General features: G+C 41.2%; 1 protein-coding gene across 2 annotated transcripts in view; it reads left to right on the top strand.

Moving 5' to 3' along the window:
• The window catches only part of MCC (MCC regulator of WNT signaling pathway), a 135,647-nt gene extending 112,307 nt beyond the window's left edge, over positions 1-23,340 (top strand). For both annotated transcript variants that reach the window (XM_082301277.1, XM_082301278.1), the window contains exons 13-17: positions 2,632-2,866; positions 8,655-8,861; positions 9,822-9,919; positions 19,962-20,084; positions 21,113-23,340. In XM_082301277.1, coding sequence (XP_082157403.1) covers positions 2,632-2,866; positions 8,655-8,861; positions 9,822-9,919; positions 19,962-20,084; positions 21,113-21,293 — 844 coding nt within the window. In that variant the 3' untranslated portion in view covers positions 21,294-23,340. The remainder of the gene's footprint in view (positions 1-2,631; positions 2,867-8,654; positions 8,862-9,821; positions 9,920-19,961; positions 20,085-21,112) is intronic.
• The last annotated feature ends 2,637 nt before the right edge of the window (positions 23,341-25,977 follow it).

Below are 25,977 nucleotides of genomic sequence, written 5' to 3'. Positions count from 1 at the left end.
CTTGCTTGTTCTGATACAGTATCAGTGAGAATGGGCAGATGGATGTTGTATTCCCTCCAGCTGTGATGAAACTGTGATCCTTTCTCTGTCCTCACCTAAACACTTGAGAAATGAGAAACTGTACATCTTCTGCAACAGTTTCCTGTGGGTTTTGGATGGATGCATTATACTATAAACGTTTTCCTTTGTCCAGATTGCTGTTCAGAAGGGAGGGAATATCAGAAATTCGGGATGAAGTGCTCACCAGCTGTCATCCCTTAAAGAGAGCAGCACTGAACCTGCACTGTGGCTGTGGAGAGCTGTTAGGTGGGGCTTTTGGGGGAGCACACCCTGGCAGAGTTGCTGGGGAGATCAGAAACACTGCAGTGTAGTTTCTGTCCCTTCCTCCCCAGTTGCTTCCAGTCTTCTGGGTGGGGACATGCTGCTAAATGCAGGGGGAGAGTGAAGGTTCTTGTCCTCTTGTGTGCTGGCTGAGAAACAAGTTCCTTGCTGAGCTCCCCTCAACTTCTTAAAAAAAAAACAAAAAAAAAAAAGAGAAGAAGAAGAGCAGCTTGCTAGCAATTCACCAGAGGAGCCAACTCAGCTGCAGACAGGCAGGCAGCCAGCCAGGACTGAAGTAAAAGCAGCCTCAGTATCACTGGCAACAGCCCAGACTGCCTTCCTCAGTTTGGACTGCACTCCCCTAACATATATGTGCATAGCTGTGGGTCTTTAAGGGCCAAAGTCTGTGAGTATGCACAGCGAATGAGGTCCAGCTCCACATAACAAACTTTCAGCGTTTTTTTGCTCAGGTTTCATTTGCAGCAGGAGGGCTGGGTTTTCTTTCCTTTGCAAGCAAAAACTGAGATGAGGTCTTTGTGCCCCAGGATTTGAAGCCTTTAAAAGTTATCCTTCCTCCAACAACAGCTGTTTTACATTTAATCCAGAAAAGCTCTGCAATTGCAGTCTTTGGGTGCTGAGGAAGAAACTTGCTACATGACTTCAGTACAGAATTAAATATTTTCACATTGTCTATCTTCATTATTTTTATATAAATATCTACTTCAGCAAGATGCCTTTAGGCTCAGTAAAGCAAGATTTCAAGGTTTTCTAATCAAGAAACAGTATGAACAAAAATTTGTTTCAGTTTGAGAGGGTTTCTATGTATAGGTACTGAGTGCTCTTAAGCTTTGCTGCTGAAGGACATGGATGAAAACAAAAACAAAGACCAATTTACAGTTGTGTCGACTATGGCAGGCACCTCTTATCCCTCAGAAAACGAGAGAATAATGTGAAATTAACACAGAACTGTAATAAAGAGCTGTAATGTCATATTTCATGAGGAGGAAGGATTTTGAGAAATCTTTGTAGACCTGCCAATTCTCTATCTTCTCCAAGGCTGTGCTTGGAATTTGTGGGAAGATGGGCAATTATTTGAAGCACTTCAAAATCAGTGTAGCTTTAACTGAAGAAAAACCAAAGGAAAGATAAAATTCAAGCCTTTCTTGGTAGGCTTCCCCTTTGCACATGCATAATACTTTAGGACATCATCATGGCTCTCACAGCATCTAGCGGGTGGGACTTTTCCTCTTAGTACAAAAATGTTGAACAGCAGTGCAATTTGATACAGAAAGTGATTTATTCCCCTGCTGATAACTGAGATCATCTAGCATTCCAGACAGCCGCAGTTAATGGATGACTTATCCCTCACCCAGCAGCTGATTACAGGAGCTCAGGAGACAGCAGGCAGCTTTGAGTGACGCTCTAGAAACAACATAGCATTTTATTTTCCTTTCAGTGTTATTGCATATACATGCAGCCCCAGAATACTACAGCTGTGTCAGTCTGGACCCCCTGCAGCACTGGCATGCAAGGAGGTGGGTAGGCAGCACTCAGCCACCATTGCTCTAAAGACGTTATTACCCCGTTCTGCAATCTCTGTGTAAACACTTGCGGGGCAGAGCATTGGGCCCTCATTTGTTCAGAAGATCCACCAAGTCTTTCATGATGACTTTTTATTAGAATTCCTGCTACTCTATGGGTTTGTTTTAAATCACTCTAGCCCTGAAGGAGTGTCAGTATGCTGAGGAGTACACCTTCACATTAACTGAATGATGCTATCTCCCAGCAACTGCCAGTGGAATTTTGCTCAGGTTGATTCCTAACAGTATCCATTAAAATATCCGAGGTGGTAACTGGTATGATCATCAGCAGAGATAAATCAAGTCTGGGTTGATACTTTTTTCTTGCTTCTCAAAAAAGATGAAGACTCAGTGTCTGAGCAGCTTGCTATGCTAGGTTATTGCTAAGAAGTCTTAAGTAGCTTTTTTTTCTTCCTTTTTAATTAAACAAAAAATACTTTTTTTTCAGAAGACACCATTTCAGAAAAAGTAATTCAGTTACACATCACTAAATATCTGATTTGCAGAGAAGTTGTCACATGATTTAATTTTCTCATGCAGCTTAGAAAATTTCTTTTCTGAATTTGTCACATCTCACATTGCAATGTCTGGTCCATAAGTTTGTGTCCTTTCTGTAAACTTCAGAGTAAGACTCAGATGCATTGATGAAGTATTTGGAGGGTGTTTGATGTAAAAATTAAGATTTTGTTCCAAATGTGTATTTTTTTAATGCCATTCTTTCTCTTTCCAGTACTACCAGCTCAACCGCAAGCAGCTGTGACACGGAATTTACAAAGGAGGATGAGCAGCGGCTGAAGGATTACATCCAGCAGCTGAAAAACGACCGGGCAGCAGTGAAGCTGACAATGCTGGAGCTGGAAAGCATCCACATTGATCCCCTTAGTTATGATGTTAAGCCACGTGGAGACAGCCAGAGGCTGGACCTGGAAAATGCAGTCTTGATGCAGGAACTCATGGCAATGAAGGTATTTTATTCATAACCAAGAGGGGAGCTGCTCTACTGTCAATGCCCCTGTGCCACTAAACATGCTCAGTCACACACATGGGACGCTTTTGTCATGGTCACTGGGTAGTAAAGGGTAACTTTGTTGAAACACATAATCTGGACTGAAAGTAGTCAGAAAGTGACAGAAGGCAGTGCATTAACAGTGATGAGCTATGTGTGTTTTGGATTAGGCAAGGACTTCATCTGTGTCTGTAAACTTGGAATGTTCTTCTTGACAAACCAGATGCTCTGTCTCTAAGAGATATGGCAGCTGAATTGCTCAAGGATGACCAAAAACCATGATTCAGCACTTCCCAAGAGACAGTTCATTACTTACGAGCTTGCAAATGTGTACATCATGAATATTTGTGAACTGAAGCAGAACAAATTCAGTTCCTTTTAATATTGCTGTGGGAGGAGGAATGATCAAATGTCCTCCCTAATGCTCTCTGGCAGTTGGTCACAAGTCCTGAGCTGTTCTAGGCACCGTGTTGCAATCTGTAGTTCAGTCCAGAGTCTGAGCAAAGAGTAGGGTGTGTAATGAGTTGCATTAACTCAGGGTTTTGGAGAAAACCCTGGTTATATGTCCCATTCTAAAGATGTGATCTAGAAAAGCTGATCTTTATTGACCAGGTGTAGAGCTTACATCATTTTAAATCTGTCTTCTGTGTTGATTTTGAGAGGTGAACTAAAACATAGGAACGTATCAAAGGCAATAAAAGTATACGTCTGCATTCAGAATTTGTCTAGTTTTGGTTCAGTTTAAGTAAGTTTAATTTCTGCATTTTAGCAAGTGCTAATTTAGCCAACTAATTGCAGAAATGTCAGGTGATGGTATTGAGTGGGACAGCAAATCCTAACAGTTTCATAAGCTTCTAAAGTTGCAGATTTTTGTTCAGACGTGCTGCTTCTGGCTCAGTGGTAGCCTGGTAATGATAATTATGTTCTTAGTGGTGCTGCTTTTCCATGACAACAGATACAGTTTTGCAATAATGCATTCATTATTTGCAGTTAGGAAAAGATTGCTTCCTAGCTAGATTTAAAAATTGTATTAGTTGTTTGAATACATTGTGGCCAACAGCAATGTATTCCCAACAACTAAAGCATGCAAGATGTACTGAAAGATGTTGGTAGATGTGTATTTCAGATATCACGCTTCCTTCTCCTTTTTTTGCATCCAGATCTTCCCTGAAATCTTTTGTACACCATTCTTACATCTATGTTTAAATTTTAAATTACTTTAATTTATTTTCATAATTTTATTTTCATTTAAAGGTAAGGGCAAACTGTAGAGCAGTATCCCTTGTAAGTAGTGCCCTTGCCTTCTTGAACACCAGCAGTTGCATATCATTGCAACTATTGAGTGCTGGTAGTCCTTTTGTTCACACAACAATCATTTAACTTGTTCTTGATACACAGCATCCATTTGGCTGGACCTGGCACATTGGGTTTTCACTGCAGGAATTGCCTCAAGAAGAGGAACATTTTCTTCTTGATTGGGTTGTGTGTAGTGCATACAGAATAGACACATTTTGCATAGGTGTCTGAAGTTACCTTCAGCCCTTTGCAGTGCAGAGAAACTGACAGTTGTGTTATTCATTGTAGTTTCTTGCACTTTGCTAGAATTCACAACTGCAGGAAAACCTTACGTTTCTGAAAGACATTGTGAAAACTCAGATTTGTCAGATGTGTTACCTGTCAGCTTCTGTGGTTGTTGCTCGGGTCTGCGTTATACCTTCTTTTCTGTTTGTCAGGCTAGAGCAGAGTTGAACCTAAGGTCAGGACTCATTTTGGCTTTCTGAGTATATTTGTTGTATCAATTGTGTGAAACATGTACCTTACACAGAATAGCATGTGTGTCTGCCTCCTTCTGAGACAAACTAGAATTTAAGTTTCCTCATGGTATTTTATTTAACTTGAAGCAGATGGACTGCAGAAGACTTCACTGCTTAGCATTTTTAATTTGTTCCCTCCCTTCCACATTTTTAGCAAGGATGATACAGCCGGACCAAGCTATTCAACAACTTCGTGCACTGCTGGGTCTTACAATCTCTTACTGTCTCCCAGAACTTAGTTCTGTGTTGGAATATCTTCCATTTTTGATTCCCTGTAAAAACTGATGACCACAGTTTGGAAATACCTTTACAACACTAGTTCTTCATTATTAATTAGAAAAACGGTTTGAGGGTGATTGTTGCCCTGTTTATTACTATTTTTTTACTGATCCAGAGTGTAAGACACAGTGGTCTGCCAGTACTCATGTAGAATTCAATTCTTTGCTTCAAGCAATAATTAACCATGTTTCCAGATACATTCACGTCCTGGTTTGTCATCATTCAGTGGTCTTGCTTTGAGGTCAGTTGTTGTCATGCCCCAGTTAGCAAGGAGATTACTTCTGATGGGTGTAAATAGTTCTTGGTTTACAGTCCTTCTGCATTTCAAAGGACTTAATCTAGATAAGAAGTCTCAGCTTTCTACACCGATAATTTTTCCTCTTTTCTGTACAGGTGTTGATAATGTTGCTCATTATGTGCTTTGAGATTACAGTCTCTTGGTGGAAAATGTTAAGAATTCCATTGTCCACCTTTGTTACAGCACTTCATGCTCCTACAGATTTATGTAGTGAAATACAGTTAACTAGAGCATGACATTTGTCTGCTCTGATGTTCGTTTTAATTCTGAAGGCTGGTATGTCCCACCTTGGTTACTGTGGTCCTCGTGGAGTCGTGACTTTTAGAACTTTTTGCCACATTAGAGTCCTATGTGACCAAATCGAATACAAGTTTTGATTTTGAGAATTCCCTGGTGTTTCTGATCATTTTGAATCAGGAGTTTTTAATTTTCGTTCAAGTTTTTGCCCAAATTCAGAATTACAATATGACTGCAAGTACAAAAGACCCCTCAGTATTCAATTAATTAGTCCCAAAATAACTGTTGGATTTGACACTTAAAACTTGTGAATTTGCATGGATTGCCTAAGTCTTCTGCAATCCGCTAGAAGAGGGACCACTTGCTACCTCCTCCTTAAGGGTTTCATTTAGTAAATGCCACTTGTGCTTACACTGAAGATTCAGGTGTATTAAACTGCAAAATGCTTCACAGCAACCTGTAGCTGGAAGAGAAGGGAAATAGTAATTATACAAAGGTGGCACTGTCATTTCAATTAAATTTAGATGCCGTTTTTGGAAAACATATTTTCATGGAAAAAATTGCTGCATATGTAAAGACTCTTTAAGTAAACCTGAATTACTTGAATTTTCCCACATGAGACGTGGCTGCTGCCACTCCGTCTCACACATTGTATGGGTCCTTAAAATCCTGAACTGCAGTTTTAATTTTTAACTATCTTCAACCTTTCCATGCCCTCCTGCTCGTTCCCTGGGTGCCTCTGTAAGACCCTGGCTGACAGCTTTTTAACTTTTCCCCTGCTTTGTATTTGCTTCTTTACTTCCAAGTCACGCTGTTTTGACTTGAGAAAACTAACATAATGGGTGGTGCGTGATATGTCTTGTGGGACAGGATACAAACTGCTGAATTCATACATATGGTGATCTAGGCTTACTGTCTTCAAAGGTGTTAAACATTGATCCTCAAATGTATTTTGAGCTTGTATATGTTAAAATAAGTTAAAATTATGAAAATAAAATAAGCTGAAATCTTTACATCTTTAAATCTTACAATCTTTACATGAGAAAACCCAGTTCCACAGATTCATTGTTGTAGTGGATAAATTCACCTTTTTATTTTAGGAAATAAATGTCCCTTATTTCTGGACTGAATTTGCCTAGCTTCAGCTTCCAGTCAGGAAAGATCTTGTCATGACCATCCCACACAGACACCCAAAAGTATCTTTTATTCATAAAAGTGCCAAAATACTCTGTTCAAATTACTTCTCAGCTTTCACTAAGAAGGCGAAATAGATTAATGGCTTTAGAAGTAGAGGCTTAAGAAGTTAAATGCATACACCTGAGTATATCAGACCATCCAGTTCAACTCCTGTAACAAAATTTGCCCATCATTATTTATCAGTATTATTTACGCTTTCTGTTGACAAAGGAAATTAATGTAAGTTCACATAACAACTAAATTTGTGTACATCACATTGAATGAAACTGGTTGTGCTTCTAACCTTCAGTTCACGAACGAGCAGATGAATAAATTGATGACTTAAAAGCTCATACAAACCTTTCCAAGCCCCTCAGGGTTTTTAAGATATGGATTTTATTCTTTCATGGCTGGTGATTCTGAATAAGCCATTGATTACCTGTGATGGTTGTAACTGTGATACACCTGTGTGCACTGTTTACACTTAATCCAGACAGCAGAGTTTTGGTAGGAACATAGATTCCCTTCTACATAAAAAGTTAGTCTAAATATGTGTCAACATTTATTTTTGTATAACCTTGCTAATAATGGCTATAATATAAAAAGCATTATTTTTTTAATTATAAGGGAAGATACCTCTGTTATTTTTGTGATTTAAGTATTTTTTTTGTTTGTTAAAAAAAAAAAAAAAAAGGTGACTTTTCCTAGGCTGGCCACATAAGAAACTTCTGTCTTTCAGAGGTGTTTACACAGTGAACAATTCTGGAACCAAACCGTAATACAGAAAATGTCTGCATGAACTCAGTATTCACCCATCAGGTGACCTAGGGCAAAGCAAGCTAAACAGTGGGAACATTAATCTAGGTTGGGGGGAGGTTTGTCAGTCTTTTGTTTGTTTAGTGGTGATTTTAAGCACATAACATAAATTATGTCTTAGTACTATCTCTTCAAATGTTTTGTGGATACTAGGTTTTTCTGGGTGTAGAAAATAACTAGGCATTTTGTTCAAGAAACTTTCCTGAAGTGTTGTTAATCACAAAGAGCCTTCTGGTTCAGAAATAAGCCATCATTTGCTTTTCATGGGAGTCTGGGAGCACATGCTGAAAGAAGGATCATTGCACTCATGCCCTGCTCTTAAACTTCTGCCCAGCCACTGTCAGACAGATGTTAAAACATAGATCTGTCCCCAAACAGCAGATGTTGTGTTAATAATAGGTGACAGCCCTGTCAGAAGCCTCAGAGCAGCAGAAGAATTGCACATAAGAAGGAGCTCTCTGAGCTGAGCTTCTTTCTATTAAGTACCAGTGTCCATCCTCTGTGAATCATATTTAGGGAAGAATATGAGCGAGTGCATTTTTCTATCAAACTCAGGTTGTGTGTACTTGGGATTATGGCCATTTAGAAGAGGGAAATTATAAATGGACATCTGATGGTGCCATACTCAGTTGCTCTTTTTGACTTAACTCATTCTACCACAGAGGCTGGTATTAAAAGGCAGGAGTATGTGACCTCTGAGTGCTGTCCTGGTCTCTCAAATCCCTTCCACTGCAATAAGACAAATTCTTACATATCAATGAGAAACTGAAATCTTTCTTTTAGGGAGGCATTTGACAAAGTCATACACTTCTAGTTTTAAGAAAATGGTCTCTGAAGGACAAAGTAGAACCAAAAAAATTGCAGCAGCAGTGGCAACCCTCTCTGATCCCTGATAGTCTAATTCTAATTCTGCTGCTGAGCTTATTTCTGAAGATCATAAAAGGGTGGCACAGATCTTTGACAAATATGCAGTGTGATTATAAAAAGTCATCTGAGTGCTGGTAGTGTTCTTTGTTAACAGAACCCTTCGGTTACAGGAGTGGATGAAAATCTCGTTTAACCTCATCTTCCTTTAGGTACCTAGTCCCATGAAGCAGCATGCTGATAATAAAATGTTTCTTCAACAGGAAGAGATGGCAGAGCTCAAGGCACAGCTTTACCTGCTGGAGAAGGAGAAGAAGGCATTGGAATTGAAGCTGAGCACGCGAGAGGCCCAGGAGCAGGCCTACCTCGTCCATATTGAGCACTTGAAGTCTGAAGTGGAAGAACAAAAAGAGCAGAGAATGAGGTCTCTCAGCTCAACCAGCAGCGGAAGCAAAGACAAACTGGGCAAGGTCGGGAGTCACACTACATTTCCAAAGTTACAAATTTGATTAATTAAACCCTTCCCATCCCTATTGCAGTCTTTAGCATGTTCATAATTCTCCTCTTTTGTCTGTATGCAGATGTGTTCTCTCTTCCCTAGTTGTTAGGTGGTTCCTTCCATGCTGTGATTTAAGAGGACTTTGCAGAATTGGTGTTAAGCCTGAGCTAAAATAAGGGTATTCTGAGGAGTACCACAAGGCCAGTCTTGCCAAACATACAAGTTGCTGGGATTGAGGGTGTTTTGCCTGTTGTCAGTCATTGGGAACACTGGAAGGGAGTCTAGTCAAAATGTGATTCTCCCCTAAACACAAAATATGAAAAAATTAACGCTCATTTCTAGGAAGCATTTAGAGCATTGAATGACAATCTCTTTCTACAAGTTAGATTGTAATAATTTGAGACTGAAGACTTTTCTTCCCTTATTGCAAAATAATGCAAGATAATGCAAGATAAGCAGATTTTTGCATTTGCAGTAATAATTTGCATTAAGAAATAAATACCTTGGAAAACTTCAATTTGTCTTATTTTAGTGCTGTGTCCCCAGAAAATTTCAATAATATGTTTAAAAACAAAAACCAAGAGGTACATCTTTCTTACTTGTTCCTGGCCATCTGAATTTTTTGATCGCAGTGCTGCTTTGTTTCAAGTGTGGTGTCAAAAAATATACAAGGAAGGCACCAGCAGTTTTGCGCACTGTAGCAGAATTCTGCAAGTCAGTGAGCTGTGGTGGTTTAAAAAGCATTCAGAGGCACTTGTGAAGTATTAATCTGTTCATTCCTTGGTATGTTGGTACACTGCCATGTTGCTGTAGCGTTGTTTTCTTTATTTCACCTTCATTTTAAAAGTAACTGTGAACTAAGAGGCTTTCAGAATTTTCCTATTAAGATGGTCAGTAACTTCTAATTAGGTGGCTTTTCCTCCTTTCCCAGGAATGCAGTGATGGCACTGCAACACCGCTAACACTCGCTGAGCTGAGACCATACAATGAGAGTGAACTGACTGCTGAGCTGACAAATGCGCTCAGGAGGTAAGCACAGCTTCCCTCACCAGGGACAGGACTTGTCCTCTAAGTCCAGGGAAAGCTTTATTTCTGAGCCTTCACGCTAACCCTCAGGTGGTTTGAAGAGTGATCACAGATTTGTCCTGTGAAAAGAAAAATGATCAAAGTCCTTCTAATTTTCCCCTCCCTTCTGCTGTTGTTCTTTAGCTGATGGAAGTCTTCACGTGGTGCTCAACTCCATTCTCCTGGAGGTTTTCTAAAATTCAGTTGAATTTTAGAAATAAAAGAAATCTTCAAAATGGCAGTTAATTACCATATTCAGGCAAGAGTATGAGACATAAAACAGTGACAAGATTTCCTCGTGTGCATAAAGAAAACCTTCAGTGAAGACAGGATTTGAAGTGTGATCTTTGGTTAAGAAGGTGGGACTCAGGTTAGAACTTGGGTAGGAGTTACGGGAGTGGGAATTGCAGGCATTTTGATGACTCAGATGCTTCATTTGCCTCCTGAGTGTGTAAGTGGAGCCACAGTTCAATTACAAATGACATTGTGTGAGGCATTAGCTTTCCAATGGGAGAGAAAATTGATGTCTTGACAAACAGCTTTTAGCAACAGCCAGATTTTAAGCCTAAGCTTTCAATACAGTTACACATTAGCTAGATATTTGTTTGTGCAGCAGTTTTTCATGCACCAGCTATGTGGTAAACTTCATGACAAAGAAATTCACAGTTTCAATAATGGTTTCAATACTTGTTCCACCTTTTCCTAGAAATGGCTGTCTGATACCTAATCTGGTTTTTACATTTAGTACCTGTCCAAAATGCTGCTAAGAATTTTGGCTGGGAAGAGTGTGTTTTACTGTAATGGTGTTTCCACCCTCTTTGAGGGTGGAATGTCCTTTCAGGCAGCTGTGATGTTTCATTCCTGAGGTGCTTTTTCTCATAGGTGCAATGTGTGGTGTGCCTAGGGACACTTAAAACTGAAAGGCATTATGTAAAAATGTAAGATCATTACCACTGCAGAATCAATACATTTCATACCATTTGCTTAGTAGTCTGGCAGTCGCTGAGTACTTAGTTTGCATGATGCAGGAAACAAAATTCCGTGGGTAAAATAATCAAAACTGTCACTTGTGTGTGGGTGGATAAAACCCATCAACGAAGTAATTTACATTAACATTGCAGAGAGCCATTGGCCTCCCCCGGATCCACACCCTGCAGCCCTGGTGTGAGCTGCTCCACCCTTCACTCAAGCTGCTGCTTCTTCCTGCTCTTGTTATTTGCTCCTGGATGTCGAGAAGATGCCAGTGCCCTTAGTTAGCAGAGGTTTGAGTATAGTCATGAAATGGGGTTTGCTGACAGCACAGAGAAAACATCTTTGCTTTATGTACTAGGCCTTAAATTGATTAGCATGGATTTCCAGCCAAGGGCCTCGCAAGTACAGTTTGTCAGGCAGAAATGGAGAGGAAAAATAATCGGATTAAACTGTACATAAATTGTGAAGGCTCTCTGTGTAATGGAAATACGATGGTACTAAATGTGATTGCTGCTGCCAGTGGGGCTCAAGCACAGTTCCCGCAAGCTGTGTGGACAGGGTATTTTTCTCCCTAATCAGTGTACCAGCCAAATCCGGCTGAATGGTTAGCCCTTCTTGCCCTAAAGTCTTGTCTCTGCAAGTCAGTTGAAGGTCTATCTAGCACATGGAAAAAGCTTACTGCAACCTGTTTAACCACAGCTGTCTAAAAAATACCAGCAGTCCCTAACTGCTATTCTGGGTAAATGGGCTCTCAAATATCAGAATGACATTTATACCATCACAAATCCACAAAAGAGTTCTAAAAATGATCAAAAGTCCTTTTTCCTCTGCAAGTGTGTCCCACTCACCTGCCAAAGTAGGACCAGAATACAAAATTAAAAGTGTTTGTCCCAATAGCTATGTTTGCTGAGGGGTGAGGGGAAGATGTGAAACAAGTGCATATCATGGCAGTATTTAAATGCCAATGTTCAGGAGTGTTTTTGGGCTGAAACACTGTTTCAATGGTGTTTCAAGGTTACAATTCATTCAGAATCCAGCAATTGGTCCTACCTGTTGTTTCTCCCGACAGTAGACACTGGTGCAGGGGACAGCAAGCTGCAAGGATAGGGGCAAAAATCCATTTGTTTTTGAGCCTGTTTGTCAGAGCATGTGATACCAATCAGCAGCCCTGCTTCCTGTCCCCTCCTCATCCTGTCATTACAGAGATTAAAGCTCTGGCTGCTTCCCTCTCTACTACTTTCCAATTCTGTCCTTCTGTTGCTGTTAAATTGTCAGGTTCTTCTCAGTTAATTGAAACAGAGTGAAACCCAAGTAAAACAGCAGGACATAGTTACGGTTTGGGTTTTGGTGTAGTTTGGAAGCATTTATTTGCTCAGTGTGCAAATGGTTGTGCAGCAGAACAGTCTCATCCACAGAGCTAGGCTAGCTTCTCTCTGCAGATGTGGATTTTTTTGTAAATCTGGAATCCAGCAATGTGTTGTGAAGCTTTTGTTGGTAGTGCCCATCACCAGAAATTCAAGGCAGAAGCAGTTCTTCATCTGTTGTGTCATTACATACTTGTTCTATGTCAGCTCAGGATTTCCTGTGTAGTGCTCAGCATTAAAACCCATCTTTTTACAGAATTCAGTTTTCTTTTACATGGTCGCTATGCTAACTTGAAGAAATGTAAATTACCTCTGCTGTTAAAGTTATATCTAGCTTAACTGATTTCTGGTATTGCAGGCTAAGCTCACTAATTTAGAGACACATCCTGTTCCAGCAAACAGTAATGTAAACACTTTCTGCCAGAGCGTTTAACAGTTTTATTTTCCCCTCTCTCTTTTCTTGATGGAATGATGAAGTGCTTTAATGGACATGAAGCCTCTTCTTTCTTGAGTTTGACACATCCATAAACAAGCTTCTTGGCAGTAAATACCTTATTCTTGTGAGGGCAGAAACGTGTTCTCAGCAGCCTTATGGCCTGGTGCTGACACCTTGATGATTGTGCCAGAGGCCAGTTTTGTGAGACAAGATCTGGTTGAATACCCCAAAATCAGACACGTGACACAGTCTCCTAGGGGAGACCTTAAAACAGTCTCTTCCTTGCTGGTTTGTTCTGCTCTGCTGGGGCAGGGGAGTGAGAGCTGTACATGATGAGTTTGTAACTTAGTATGCACATATCAGGTTATGCATTAATGCAGGTAAATGCATTAGAGGTGGCAGGAAGGAGCTAGTAGTAATTCCATCCTGCTTTACGAGGGTTATGATAATGGTGATAGAACTGATGGTTTCTTCTCCTAAGTTCTTTCATTCTGTGAAAAATGGCCAAGCTGGAAAGCCTGAAACTTCTCCCTCTCCCTAGGCCTTGCTACAAATGCTCTGATTGTTGAGGTCCTCCTGTGGTCTCTCCTTGTATTTCCAGCTGCTGATACCTTTTCTGTCTACATAGGATTGTATTTTATTCATGTATTTAGAGAATCATTTATAAATAATTTAAATACTTGGTCAGGAGGGATCTAGCAGTACTAGGCAAGGACCATGGCAGGCAAAACACTTTGTAACTAGACTGACTGTTCAGACCTCAGCTGCATCATCATTTGGCACAAAATTATGATCCTTGATGGCTGTGCAGGGTTACATGAATTGCATCAGTCTAGACATGTTTCAGTATACCCCTCACAAAAGCGTGACTTTCTATCTGGCAACACTACAAAGGAGCTTTATATTTACTATGCCTGATGTCTTCTAAGCTGAGAGATAACGTAGTGAGTGATGCTACTAATTGTGAAGTTGCTGCGGAGAGAGGAAATGAGTAGTAATCAGTAGGGTTGGCAAACAGGTCTTTAAATGCTAACAAAAAGTACATTTTGCACAGAGCTGTGGTCCCACCTCTCTGGAGTAGAAGCTGCAGGTATTTCTAGTAGGACATAAAAAATGCATCCTGTTGCAGTAACTTCCTTGTGTCTGTTGAGACAGAGCAATGTTTGTTGCACTCTTAGGTCCTTATCCCTGTCTGAAGACTGCAACCACGTTTTGTGCCAAAAATTCTGTTCAGAGAGCAAACATTTCAGTAGAAAGCTGGGCCAAGGCATGGCAGTGACTGTTTCCTGACACAGTGTCAGTGAGAGAGAAATCAAGCCACCTTCCTTTATTTTAAATTTCCGTAAACTTCATGTGATGGCATCTTAGCTTGGCACATTTTCAAGGGCCACCCTTTGTTTCATGATAGCAGGTGTCAGTAAAAGCATCACTGAAATTCAGGCCTATCCTGAGCATCAGGCTGTCTGAGAAACGGAAATAGAAATGGCTAGAACATGTCATACTATAATCATTCAGATTTGAAATTACTCTTTAGACTTTTACTGATTTGTAAAAGCCTCTTCTTTTTTGACCAAGGTACAGGGCAAACATGCAGTGGGTAAAAGGGGGAGGGGGGGGAGGGAGGCAGGGGTTTGTGTTCTGGACCTACTGATGCATCCTCCACTGCTTTCTGTCAGTGTTTGCGTATTTCTGTTCTCCAGTTATCACATCAGTGAAATGAGGAAATAAGCGACTCTGATGCAGTTGAAAGCCAGACACTAGCATGGACTACAGTCATTGCAACTTTCAGAGACATTTTTTTTTTGTGACTGTGCAATATCCTGCTGTGTTTTCCCCTTGGCTGCCTGGGGGCTTCGGGAGGTATGGCCTATCTCTGGAAATCCCTCTGGAGAGTCCCATGAGAGAAGAAACCTTCTCACAAGAGGAGAAGTGACTCATGCTGATATCAGGGACAGATTCCTTAGAAGCAGCTTGAGTAACTATTTTTACCATATACTTTACAGACAACCATAATTTGTCTTTTTCTCCATTTTTTACATGGAGCAAGTAGTTCTTCTTACCACCATGTGGTTATCTGAACTGCTGAGCTGCTGTGCACTTGGATATAATCATCACAGGGAGCTCCAAATAGCTCCAGGTCTGGAGAGCTTCCAGGCTGGGCTGGCAAAGCTGGGTGGGAAGTTTGAGCAGTGAGTGTGGCAGGCATGCTGCTGCCTCCTCCAGGGCTGTTCTCCCTTTTTTCTGCCAGTATGTTGTTTCCAGGACCACACCTGGCCTGTCTCCCCACTGCAGGTGGTGTAACACATGCCTGTGGTACTGTCTGGTTTTTGAGATCTGTTCTGAGCATCTTGACAATCAGCAAAAAAATCAGTACAGTATTTTACACTAGCAAAGTGGTTTTTAAAGCACCCTCTGTCACCTCTGCAGTCAGGAAAGGCCTCCTGTGCACAGGTAGCTGGCAGCACAGGTGGTGCTTCAGCAGGTGAGCCAGGAAGGCATGGCACTGGAGGAGGGTGGCTCTCTTGGCATTTGTGTAGTGTTGCTTTGTTGCCTCTTTAAAACATTTATTATATTCTGGTTGTTTTCCATAGCAGGCCAAGCCAGACCAGTGAGGCAAGCATGCATTTGAATTAGCTTGGGGATTCTGCATGCCAGCCTGATGTAAGATGTTAAACTGCTGATGAAAAGAAAATTTATCTGCATTCCTTTTAAATGTCCAGCTGTTATATCCTGAGAGGAGAGGAGTCCAGATCCCTAGGAAAAAACATCATGTGTCACCCTGTTCAACTGGAAAAGTCAGAGGGGAGTGAGGGATGGTGCCAGGCTCACTACAGCAGGAGGGTATCAGGGGAGGAGTGGAGTGTGGGATGTGCCTTCCCTTCAAAGCAGGGGTCCCAAAGATAGCTACAGACCATGCAGGAGGTGCCTTCCCTCCCTCCCCTTCCGCACCCCCAGTGGCCTGGGGCTGCCCTGCTGGCATGGATAGCTCTGCCAGGGATCTTCATGCCTTTGTCCCCCTGGGCTAGCTGCTCCTGGTGCTGCTGTGTCAGGGCTTTGAGCCTGCTGAGCTGAACCTGGTCATCCCACTCCTCAGGGGAAGGCCGGATTTGAAGGGATCTGCCTGTAGCAGATCTCTTCTGATGGGTAAGAGGATGTGCCCTAGGGATGGCGAGACTCCTCTGCCTGGCTGTGGGAAAGCTTCTCACCTCTTCATTTGGAGACAACTCATTGTTCCCCTTTTGCTTCAGATTTGGCAAGAGCTGTGGTGCTCTTGACCCCAGGGCAGAGGGGTGGTAGCTGGTGCTTTCATAAGAAGGGGAGTTAGCTGGTTGCACTCCAAGTCAGGGGCAGAAAAATCAACTTCTGTGTGCCAGAGAAAAGCAGCTTCCTGTTTGCAGCGCCGGGGAATTTTCAATGAAATCAGCAAGAGCAGGAAAATCCAGGAAGACTTCTAGAAGCACGTGAAACCTGAACATGTCTGGAAAAGCCCAGACTGCAGGGAAAATATAAAGGTGCTCATGACCTTGCTTACGTTACTGTGTGCCAAACGTGGTGTCAGTGTGTGGAGGCCAAATTCACATAAACACAGTTTCCTTTATGGCCCTGGCAGAATTCCCACTCTCTGAACTGGTAGCATTGAAACCAGAGAACACCAGTTAGCCCCTTCCTATTCAGCCATCCTGAAACAAAAAGCCCTTGAAAACCACTTTGCAACTGCCCACTGAGTGTTTTGATTGTGAAAATACCAATCAAAAGCCTTTATTACCAGCATATTAGGCATTTCACTGAAAATAGTGTTTTTAGCAGATGTTGTAGGCTGTAGGCCTTTGAATACACTCATTCTGAGCTTTTCCGTGGAAAGGGAGCAGTCAGGGATTTCCCCATCTGACTCCTCAGCAGCAGAGAGCCCTTGTGCTGAAGTGAGCCATGCCCCCAGATCATAGACTTGTTCCCTCTTCTGGGAATACTTGCTCATTCTCTCTGTGCACATGAAGTGTTGTGGCTGTGTTTTCTGAAGCTGCAACTTGCAGTAGTCACTTGGAGGAGGAACTGTTGGGATAAAAATCTCTGTTGACTTCTGCAGTCCAATAGACTTGTGAGTCAGGGGCTCACAGAAGCTGTGTTCTCCGAAAAATACTTGCTTCTCCTTTCCTCTTCACATCAAAATACACAGATAAATGCTTTCTTGGGATACACTGAGGTCCACATTACTGCCCTGGGGCACAATAGCAGTGTGAGTTTGGTGTGTATGCTTCCATGGGAGTTCGGACCTCTGACTGGAAGACTGGCAGCAGCAGGCTGTGCCTACATCAGTAGGATGTTTCGTATATCTGTCACATCACACGCAGTTCCATCCCTGGTTTGCAGCTCTGGCATGCTCTCATTGTGGACACATGCTTCATATGCAAGATTGAAAATACTCTGCCATATTAAGCCTGTAGTGGCTGATTTTCCACATCCTGCAGTCAGTAAAGTACTGTGGTGCTGGAAATCCCCTTAGGACAGCACCTCAAGATTCAGTACCACTCCTGTTCACTGCCTAACTAAGCGATCAGTTTTGAAGAGAAATAAGTAAGGACAACTCTTTCTGACCAAACTGAGGTGATCAGTGATAGAAACTGAGGGAAGCAGGAGTCAGCGTTGCAAGGCTTGGGGTTCTTACTAGCCCGTGAGGTACAGGTCTGAGCTCTCTCATCTGCTACTCAAACAGAAGATGCAGCACTCTGGGGGAAACCTTACATGTTTTTAGTGTGTAATAGTCATTAACCAAGTGCATTTTCATTTCCCCAGAGTAAAGCAAGATGTTTGCTCTGCCTTTGCTGTTGCTGCTGTGTCTGGCTACTCAGGTGTGACTTGTTCTATGAAATGTCTCCTGAAGTGAGGATATTTAAATAGGCAGTTTTAAAATTAGGAACAGGTGTAAAGGTAGATCCCTATGGATTGTTTTTTCAGATTTTTGGGACATTTCAGCACATGCAATCAAACCACCAGTTGTTTTCCATGAGATTAAGGTTGAGTAGGTATTATCTAGTGCTGTTTCACTGACTTCAAGACATCATGAAAAGCCAAAAGAAATACATGTATTTTACTGGTGCCAATGTAAATTTGAGTCATCTATATATTAGAAGTATTACCCACTGTTTCCTATTTGGCTAGAATGTTCAGAACTGGCATCTCAAAAGATCTTTAAGTAGCTTAAACAGGGTGCTTACCACTCTGTTGGCTCTGTGTCTTTGACAAGCAGCAAGACAAGGATGTTGTAGACCAAATGTAAAGAAATACAGCTCAGGCTGAACAGGGCTGGTTGAAAGGTGTGTGTGAAAAACAGACAAAAGGTGATATCATTGTTTTATCAGGTAACAGTCACCATAGCAACCAAACTTCACCACGCATGAAGAGTTCCTCAAAGTCTTTCCACTGTGTTTCTTTTCCACGCAGCTTTTATTACAGCAGTTGTGTGAAGGACCTCAGCTGCAGTGAACTGTGGCTCTACTGGGCTCTTTCCCGTGAGACTGTGTGCAGTGTTTTCACAGCTATACCTTTTCTTGTGCATGATGTCAAATCAGCCTCATGTGGTTTTGAGATTTCTCTGCCCATCCAAACACTGTGGATGTTTATTCTACTGGATTTGCTGTTCACCCTAGGTCATCGTGCTGGGAATGGTGCTACTGAGCCTTCCCCAGAGCCCCTGGCAGTGGCAACCTTTGGAGCAGAGAAATACCAAATTTACCCTACTCTGTTCTGGCTCATCAGTAATGCAACAAATGCATTAGGTCTGGCCACTGCCACGTCTCATCTTTTCTTGTTTATGTTCTGGGTCTTTTTCTTCCCGTTTTCAGTGCAGAACACAGATTTTGGTTGTAGACTGTGCTGAGCCTTTCTGACGGCTGAGATAGGCTATAAAAATTAAGATTTACATTTGGGGTGGATGGCAGTGAACTTTTAACTGAGAGGAGAAGGATTGTGTTACTTGAAAGCAGAGAGCATGTTCCTTCGATGAAAGGACATACAAAGAATACCGATGATTTAATCTGGCTGGTAAACCAACGCCTGAGTGTGTTGGGATAGACTGCTAACTTGGAATATTTCCCCAGCTGACTTTGTGAAAGCCCTTCCGTTGCTGCCGGAGCCAGCGCTGTCCTTCTCTCCGGTGATAAAAGCCTGCCGTACCCAGGTCTTCCTGGGAACTGCAGGCTGCTGAGCTGGGATTTCAGGAGGATCTGTGTGGTTTCTGCAGAGCTGGGGAAGCTTTCGCAAACTTCAGGGTATTCATTCCCGTTGGGCTTATATGGCAGCTGGCAGTTGTCTCATTATTGAGATGAAAACAAGTGTACTCATGTAGTAGCACCGCAACGAAGCAGGAGGGAGAGCTGGATCACTGCAAAGTGGTTGTAGGCAGCAAAGCACAGACTCCATGTAAACACACAAAGTTCCCAAGTGTAAGGTTTGATGCTGCAAAATCTATGTTCCAGTTGAGCCCAGCCCCATGTCATTCTTAAAACACTTTTCTTTTTTTTCTTTTTCCCCCCGTCTTTCAAATCTTACTTTTTTTTTTTTTTCTCTGGGCTATCTATGCTGAGAGTTTGGGTCACAGAGAAAAGCTCCTGGAACGGTCCCATGTGTGTAGGAGTGGGCTGAGCAGGCAGCAGGCATCAGCCATCAGCTCTGCAACAGGGAGCTCCACAGGAAGAAGCACCTGCCCAATGCCACATGCTTACCTGGGAAATGCTTTTTAAACCCAGCTTAATCCCCAAGCTGTAATGGTTGCTCCTGCCCAGAATTTCTGTCTTGTTCACTCTTTCTTTCCCTCATAGACATACTTGTAATGTGAAAATATTATAAGGTACCTTATTTCCATTTTGTCACACTTCATGTAATTAGCTTTTGGTGCAGAGTTGGTACGTAAGTACTGATAACTGTATTAGCATTTTGTGTATCTTTGTGCTTATTTCTTAGTGTGATTCAATGCATTACAAGACCATGATCTGCCAGAGAAGTTTGTTTACTCTTTTATCTGCTCTGTCTCCGATCTTGAATTCTAAAATGGTGAATGTTACAAATACCAATTGGAAAAGTTTAATGTTAAGAACTATCTCCTGTATTATCCTAGTAGTAGTATGGAAAATATTTTCAGCATGTCAACCCAGCACAAGACAACTACTGATGCACTTCCAAGCTGAAAGGTTATTTCTGTTTTGAAAATAGTTTTCTACCTCTTTTTCTCCTGATCCAGGGAGAAGAAACTGAAAGCAAGAGTGCAGGAGTTAGTAAGTGCTTTGGAGAGACTCACAAAGAGCAGTGAAATCAGACATCAGCAGTCTGCAGAATTTGTTAATGACCTTAAAAGGGCAAACAGGTAAAGGATCTACCAGCAGATGGACGCACCACTGATTTTTTCTTTACTGTGTTCTTGCAAAGCATTGTAATAGTCCCCTTAGCTTAATGAGAAGTTTCTGGATCCTCACGTTCCATCCATATGTTGACACTCTAGGGTTATCGTTAAGAGATGGGAGAGGCATAAACCTCCCATGTAGGCCACTGGCAACTACATATTTTCGAACAGAAAGCAGGGAAATAGGTTAATCTTAAGGGAGTTACTACTAGTGATTGCACAATTTAAAAAGGAAACAAAAGAAAATATTTATGAATCTGTTACTCTGTTTGAAACTGCTCCCTTTTCTTTGGCTTCCGCCTCTTCATTAATAACCTGTCTTGGATAATCACACCTAAGTTCTGTTGCTCACTCAGGGCATTTTACTTGCATTTTACTTGTGTTTGGATGGCCTAGGACCATGGTGCAAGCAGCCTGTCATTCACAATGTAGTTTTCCTTATAGTATATTTGAAAGCCTTTGTGGTGAGAAGCAGCACCCTTCTCGAGCTTTCCAACACAGTCAAGGTGGAGGCACAGAAGCTACTCAGCAGCTAGCAAATTAGCACAAGATGCCATCCTCCAAATGTAAATCTGTATTTTTAAAGTAAAAAATGCAAAATCAGTCCTGGGTTTTCTAAGCCGATTCTGGCCATGCAATGTTTTTATAAATCATGTTTAATGTTGTGGTATCTTGACTCACAAACAGTGCTATAAGAGGTCATCAACAGCAACCTCCATTTGCCTCTTTGAACCATGTTTTGTTTTCTTTACCAGTTTACTGGTAAAGGTGTGTACTTTCCCCAGGAAAGACACGGACATTAGCATTCATCTGGGTTTGGATCAAAAGGTTTGTATCTAATCCATTTTAAAGCGCTGGTAAATTTTGGGAAGGTGATCAGTACCCAACCTTTAGAGTTCTTTGAAGGTGGGGCTTTGGGGTAGATTTTTTGTAGCACTTGCTCTGAACAAGCCAGTTTGAATTACCTTGAATTACCTTGTGTTTTTTAACAGCAACTTGGTAGCAGCTTATGAAAAAGCAAAGAAAAAACATCAAAATAAGCTGAAGAAACTGGAATCACAAATGATGGCCATGGTGGAGAGACATGAAACCCAAGTAAGAATGCTCAAACAAAGAATAGCTTTACTGGAAGAAGAGAACTCTAGACCACACACCAATGAAACTTCACTTTAAATGCATCTCTTTAAAGGATGTTTAGTGCCATTACAACTTACTTTCTTTTGGAGGTTGACTTTTAGGTAGCTTCAAAAAGCTCTGATTGTCAATGTTGACAAAACTTAAAAGCACCTGCTCTGGGATCCCAGAGAGGTGTCATGGGGATAATAAAAGTGTTAACCTTAAGGACTGTTTCATAATGTAAAATGGCAGTGCCTGAATCATGCTACAATTGTCTACATTGTGTTGTTATGTCTGTATTCATACAGCTTCTCGTCCATTTTATAGATGTCCTGTGAGTGACAGTGTCACATAGCAGAACGATTCATGTTAAAGGTTTTCATTTGGGTAGTTCGGAGATCATATGAGAGTTTTCCCAGTCTTGGAGCTCCCTCTGCTCACAAGTCCATACTGTAGCCTCAAGACTTGCTGTTGTGGTTATACCACCAAACAGGCAGCTGCACAGTGGGGAGATGACAGGCTGGCTGGCTTTTTTTTTTGCACCCTGCTTGCAGTTCTGCTGCTCACAGTGCAGATCAGGTAGGAGAACTCCTGTTGATTTGGGAAAAAACCAAGACAGCGTAGTTGCATCTCTGAAAATTATGATAAAGGTGTATCTCTTACAGTGTGTAAGAGGGCCAAAGGCTGTGGGTTTCACCATGCCACACAGCCTGTGCCAAGAATGGGTAAGAAATTACAGGAGACCTCTTGGTACTTACATTGCATGGTGTTTGCAACTACTTGGTAAAAAAATTTGGTTTTTCTTGCTATATACACTATATCCAAGGTTTTTCTTAAGAAGCTGGGCCATTTTCGTCATGTGTATTGTACTTATTACAGCTTACTGTGATCAAGAGGTAGAATGTCTTCTTTTGATACTTTTTTTTTTGACCAAAAAAGGTACTTATAAGGAATGTACCTGTTTAATATTGAATACACAGGCACAAAACTAGAAATGTATAGATGTATGGATATCCAGCCACAAACAGAATGTGAATGGTGAAGTCTTGCAGCTTCTTAGGTTAGTTTTTGTTACTGCTAACATTCTCTTGTTAAAATCACATATTACTGTATTATCAAACTGACTGAAGTGCAAATTTTGGCTTGTTAGGTTAATGAACATTAAGCAACTTATGGGGATCAGGTTGATTTCTGTAGGGGTCCAAATACAGGAGTCTGCCATAGCACCTGTTATATTCAGAATTTGCTTATTTTTGACAGAGTATGTAAAACAGCTTTATGTGTGTTTTAAAAAGCCACGGTAGAGTTCCTTCACTGTGTTAGCCTGCTGCTGTGTTATGCCTCTGCTTTGCATTTTCCAGGCTGATTTCCAGTGAATCTGATTTCAGGAGATGTTTATCCTTTTCGCTTTACACATTGAGAGTTGCACCTCAAGTTTTTTACTAGCGTATTTAGAGTTATGATAACTTCTCTCATTTATTCCTCCCATTACTAGTACTAAGGAAATACTTTTAGAAGACTTTTTTTTGCCCTCTGTTGGGTTAGGTCAAGCAGACAACACAGTTGTGGGAATTTGTGTTCAGAATATGGCATTGTTATTAAGTCTTGGTTACGTCTGGAACTGTAGCAGGTTGATTTCCCCATCTCTTACTAGTGTAGCTGCTGTTGTCTTCTATCCTTAGTCATTCCTACTTCTCTGGAGTCCGATACATCATCCACAAAGCCAGCATCACATGTGATTGATTGCAACAGCAAATTAAAACAATGCTGATTTCAAAATTTTTAGGTAGTGATGTTCTGGTTTTGATCAGTCCTCTTTCTTAAAATAATTGCACTTCTTAATTTATAATGTGAATAGAAATTTTTGCAAATGAGTCTCTTGAGGGAGGAGGCACATTGATTTCTTCTGTCTTTATGGTTCTGCTTAGCATCTCTCTATGATGTTTCACTTTTTTGGCCCAATTTTCTGACCCCCAGGAAGATGGCGGTTTGCCATCAGCTTCGGTGGTAGCTGAGCACACTCGTTCTGAAGAAACACAAAGAAAAGTGTCCACCTTGTGCTGTGGCAAAAATGCAGTTACACTTTTGTCTTGGGCATCTGCAGCACCCATGTCACTTGAGGTCACCTCAAATGTCCATGTGAAATACCTTTCACTGAAGAGGACCAGAAACCACTACTGCACTGGGCTGCCTCTTAAGCTTTTTTTTTTTTTTTTCTCCCCCTATCTAGAATAATAGAATCACAGAATGGTTTGGCTTGGAAGGGACCTTAAAAAGCATCTTGTTACAACCCCCTTCTCTGGGCAGGGACATCATTCACTGGATGAGGTTGCTCCAAGCCCCATCCAACCTGGACTTGGAACACTTTCAGGGATGGGGCAGCCACAACTTTTCTGGGTAACCTGTGCCAGTGCCTCAGCACCCTCACAGTAAAGAGTTTCTTCCATAAAAAAATTCAGATACTCTTACACAGAGGCATAAAAAGCTGCAGCCTCAGTGCCTTTTTCCAGGCCCAACAATTTGCTGATTCTGTTTCACTATATGTAGCATGTATCTTCCCTGCCAACTATGTTCTAGAAGTTCTTCAGAATAAATTACAAATCATGAGTAAATGTAAACCACTCCCATTTTTTCCCTAAAAGGGTTGTAGATGAAAAAGCAGCACTGGTACCATCCAGGCTCAGCAGTAGCCATATTTTGCCAGACCACCAGTTCAGTTATTTGCCTCAGCAAGCAGCTATTGCATCATTGGTTGGCATATTGGAAAAGATGAACAGGGAAGTGGTCACAGGTTTAATGTTATTGTGAAAACTGTTCGAAAGTGATAACCAGCTGCAGCTCCAGTGTACCCCATTAAAATGGCACCAACCCTCAGAAAAAATGCCAAAAAAACCCAAACTCCTTTCATGCAACTCTGAAGTAGCAGCACACCAGAAACCTGAGTGTTTATCAGTTACAACAGTTACAGCAACTTAAGTCTCTTAACACTTGTTGCAGAAATAATAAATTTGCAAAGCAGGAAAGAGGTGGTTCTTGCCAACGTAACTCCATTCATGAATTAATGATTGGACTTTTTAAAATTTTCTTAAGTCACCAGAGTGCATGAAACTTTGTATTTCACAGAGTGCTCAGAAAAAACATTTGCTTTTTTTCTAATTCTATGACATTTAAATCTTCACCAGCTTGAATGTACTGTTAGCTATTGCAAACATGTGACTAAGTTTGCATTCATGTCATGTTCTACTGGTTTTATTAGAATTTTCTCCTCCTTTAATACTACACCATGAATTGTAACTTTAGAAACTTCTCACCTTACTGAATTAGCTTTAAATGTTTGCTATCTTTTAGTTTCCTAGCAGCTGTAAAATAGGTATTTTGTGTTCATTTGATATAGAATTGTAAAAACTGCATTTATTTATACAGAGGCATTTATAATACTTATTTTACAAATGTTCTTATATTCTGAATAAATTTCTAATGCTGTTGCTTTGCCTTGGGAGTTGTTTCACCATGGCTTGTCACCTTACCGTTGAATGGGACAACCCTGGCACAAAGGTATCTCATTTCCAAGAAAAGTTACTGAGGGAGATAGTTTGACATTGTCAGGAAAGTTCACATGGTAGAGCCATGAAAAGTTAAGAACTCAGATCCAGCCACAGGTTTTAGCTGGGCTCAAGAACATCAGTACTTCTTCCCACAAACCCTCTACAGCTTCAATGAACTTTATAGAAATGGAAGGGCACATGTGAAACTGTTTCCACACATCCAGTTCTTTTAATAACAAGTTATATGTATCAAAACAAAAACAAAATACTCAATATTACATAAATATTCTAAAATCACTGATTGAAGTTCACATACTTCCTTTCTCCAGTATGTATAATTTTAAGTTCTTTTTTCCATTGTGTTGAATGGGCTCCTCATCCACCTTTACAACTGACTTTAAAAAATACTCCTTTCCTGGCACTGCCTATAATCACTGCTGCTGACTGGCTTAAGGCAACACATAAACATTCTACAGTGAAAGAAGAACCTGTACCAGCAGCACAGGCTTCACATTTCACAATGACCAGCAATCCTTATATTCATACTTCAGTACTTCAATAAGTTTATTTATAAAGTAATTTAATTTTACAGAGGAAAAAATAACAATATAGAAGAAAATGCCAACTTTGTTGTAGTCTCTTAAATGGTGTGCTTCAGTTTTGAATCAATTCATAACATACAAAATCAGCATCGTCAGTACAGCGGATGTTACAGGTAGTTACAGGTTTTATTTAATACAATTGAAGAACTGACTAATGCAAACTTTCTTCAAAAGGACATAATGGAAGTTGAATAAAATCTGTAATGATTTTAACCCTTTAGCTGTAGGTACTTTCTACTTAATCAGCACTGATGTGCCACATACACACAGAGGAAAACAGACTGAGTTCTTGAGCTTTAAACAAATGGGAAGACATCACCCTTCATGCATGAGCCATACCACAGATCACTGGCTCCTGTTTTCTGCAAGGCATGCAGTGCTCCCCTGTAAAGTGTCATCGTTTGGAAGCAATACCCACATCTGGGTCCTGGAACGTGAACACCAGTCGAGCATTCTGCCTGAATTAATAACCCCACACCTTCTTCCGGGGCGGGGGGGCGGTCTGTTTTGCTTTATAATGGTAAAAGTGCCTTGCAAACCCAGCTACACTGCTCCTCGGGGATGAAGTTCAACTTCCATATAGTGCACTGCCAT

This window comes from Coloeus monedula, assembly GCF_965178545.1.
Source record: "Coloeus monedula genome assembly, chromosome: Z".
NCBI lineage: Eukaryota > Metazoa > Chordata > Aves > Passeriformes > Corvidae > Coloeus > Coloeus monedula.
The sequence above is the reverse complement of the archived record's forward strand: the minus strand, read 5'-3'. Positions and strand labels throughout refer to the sequence as shown.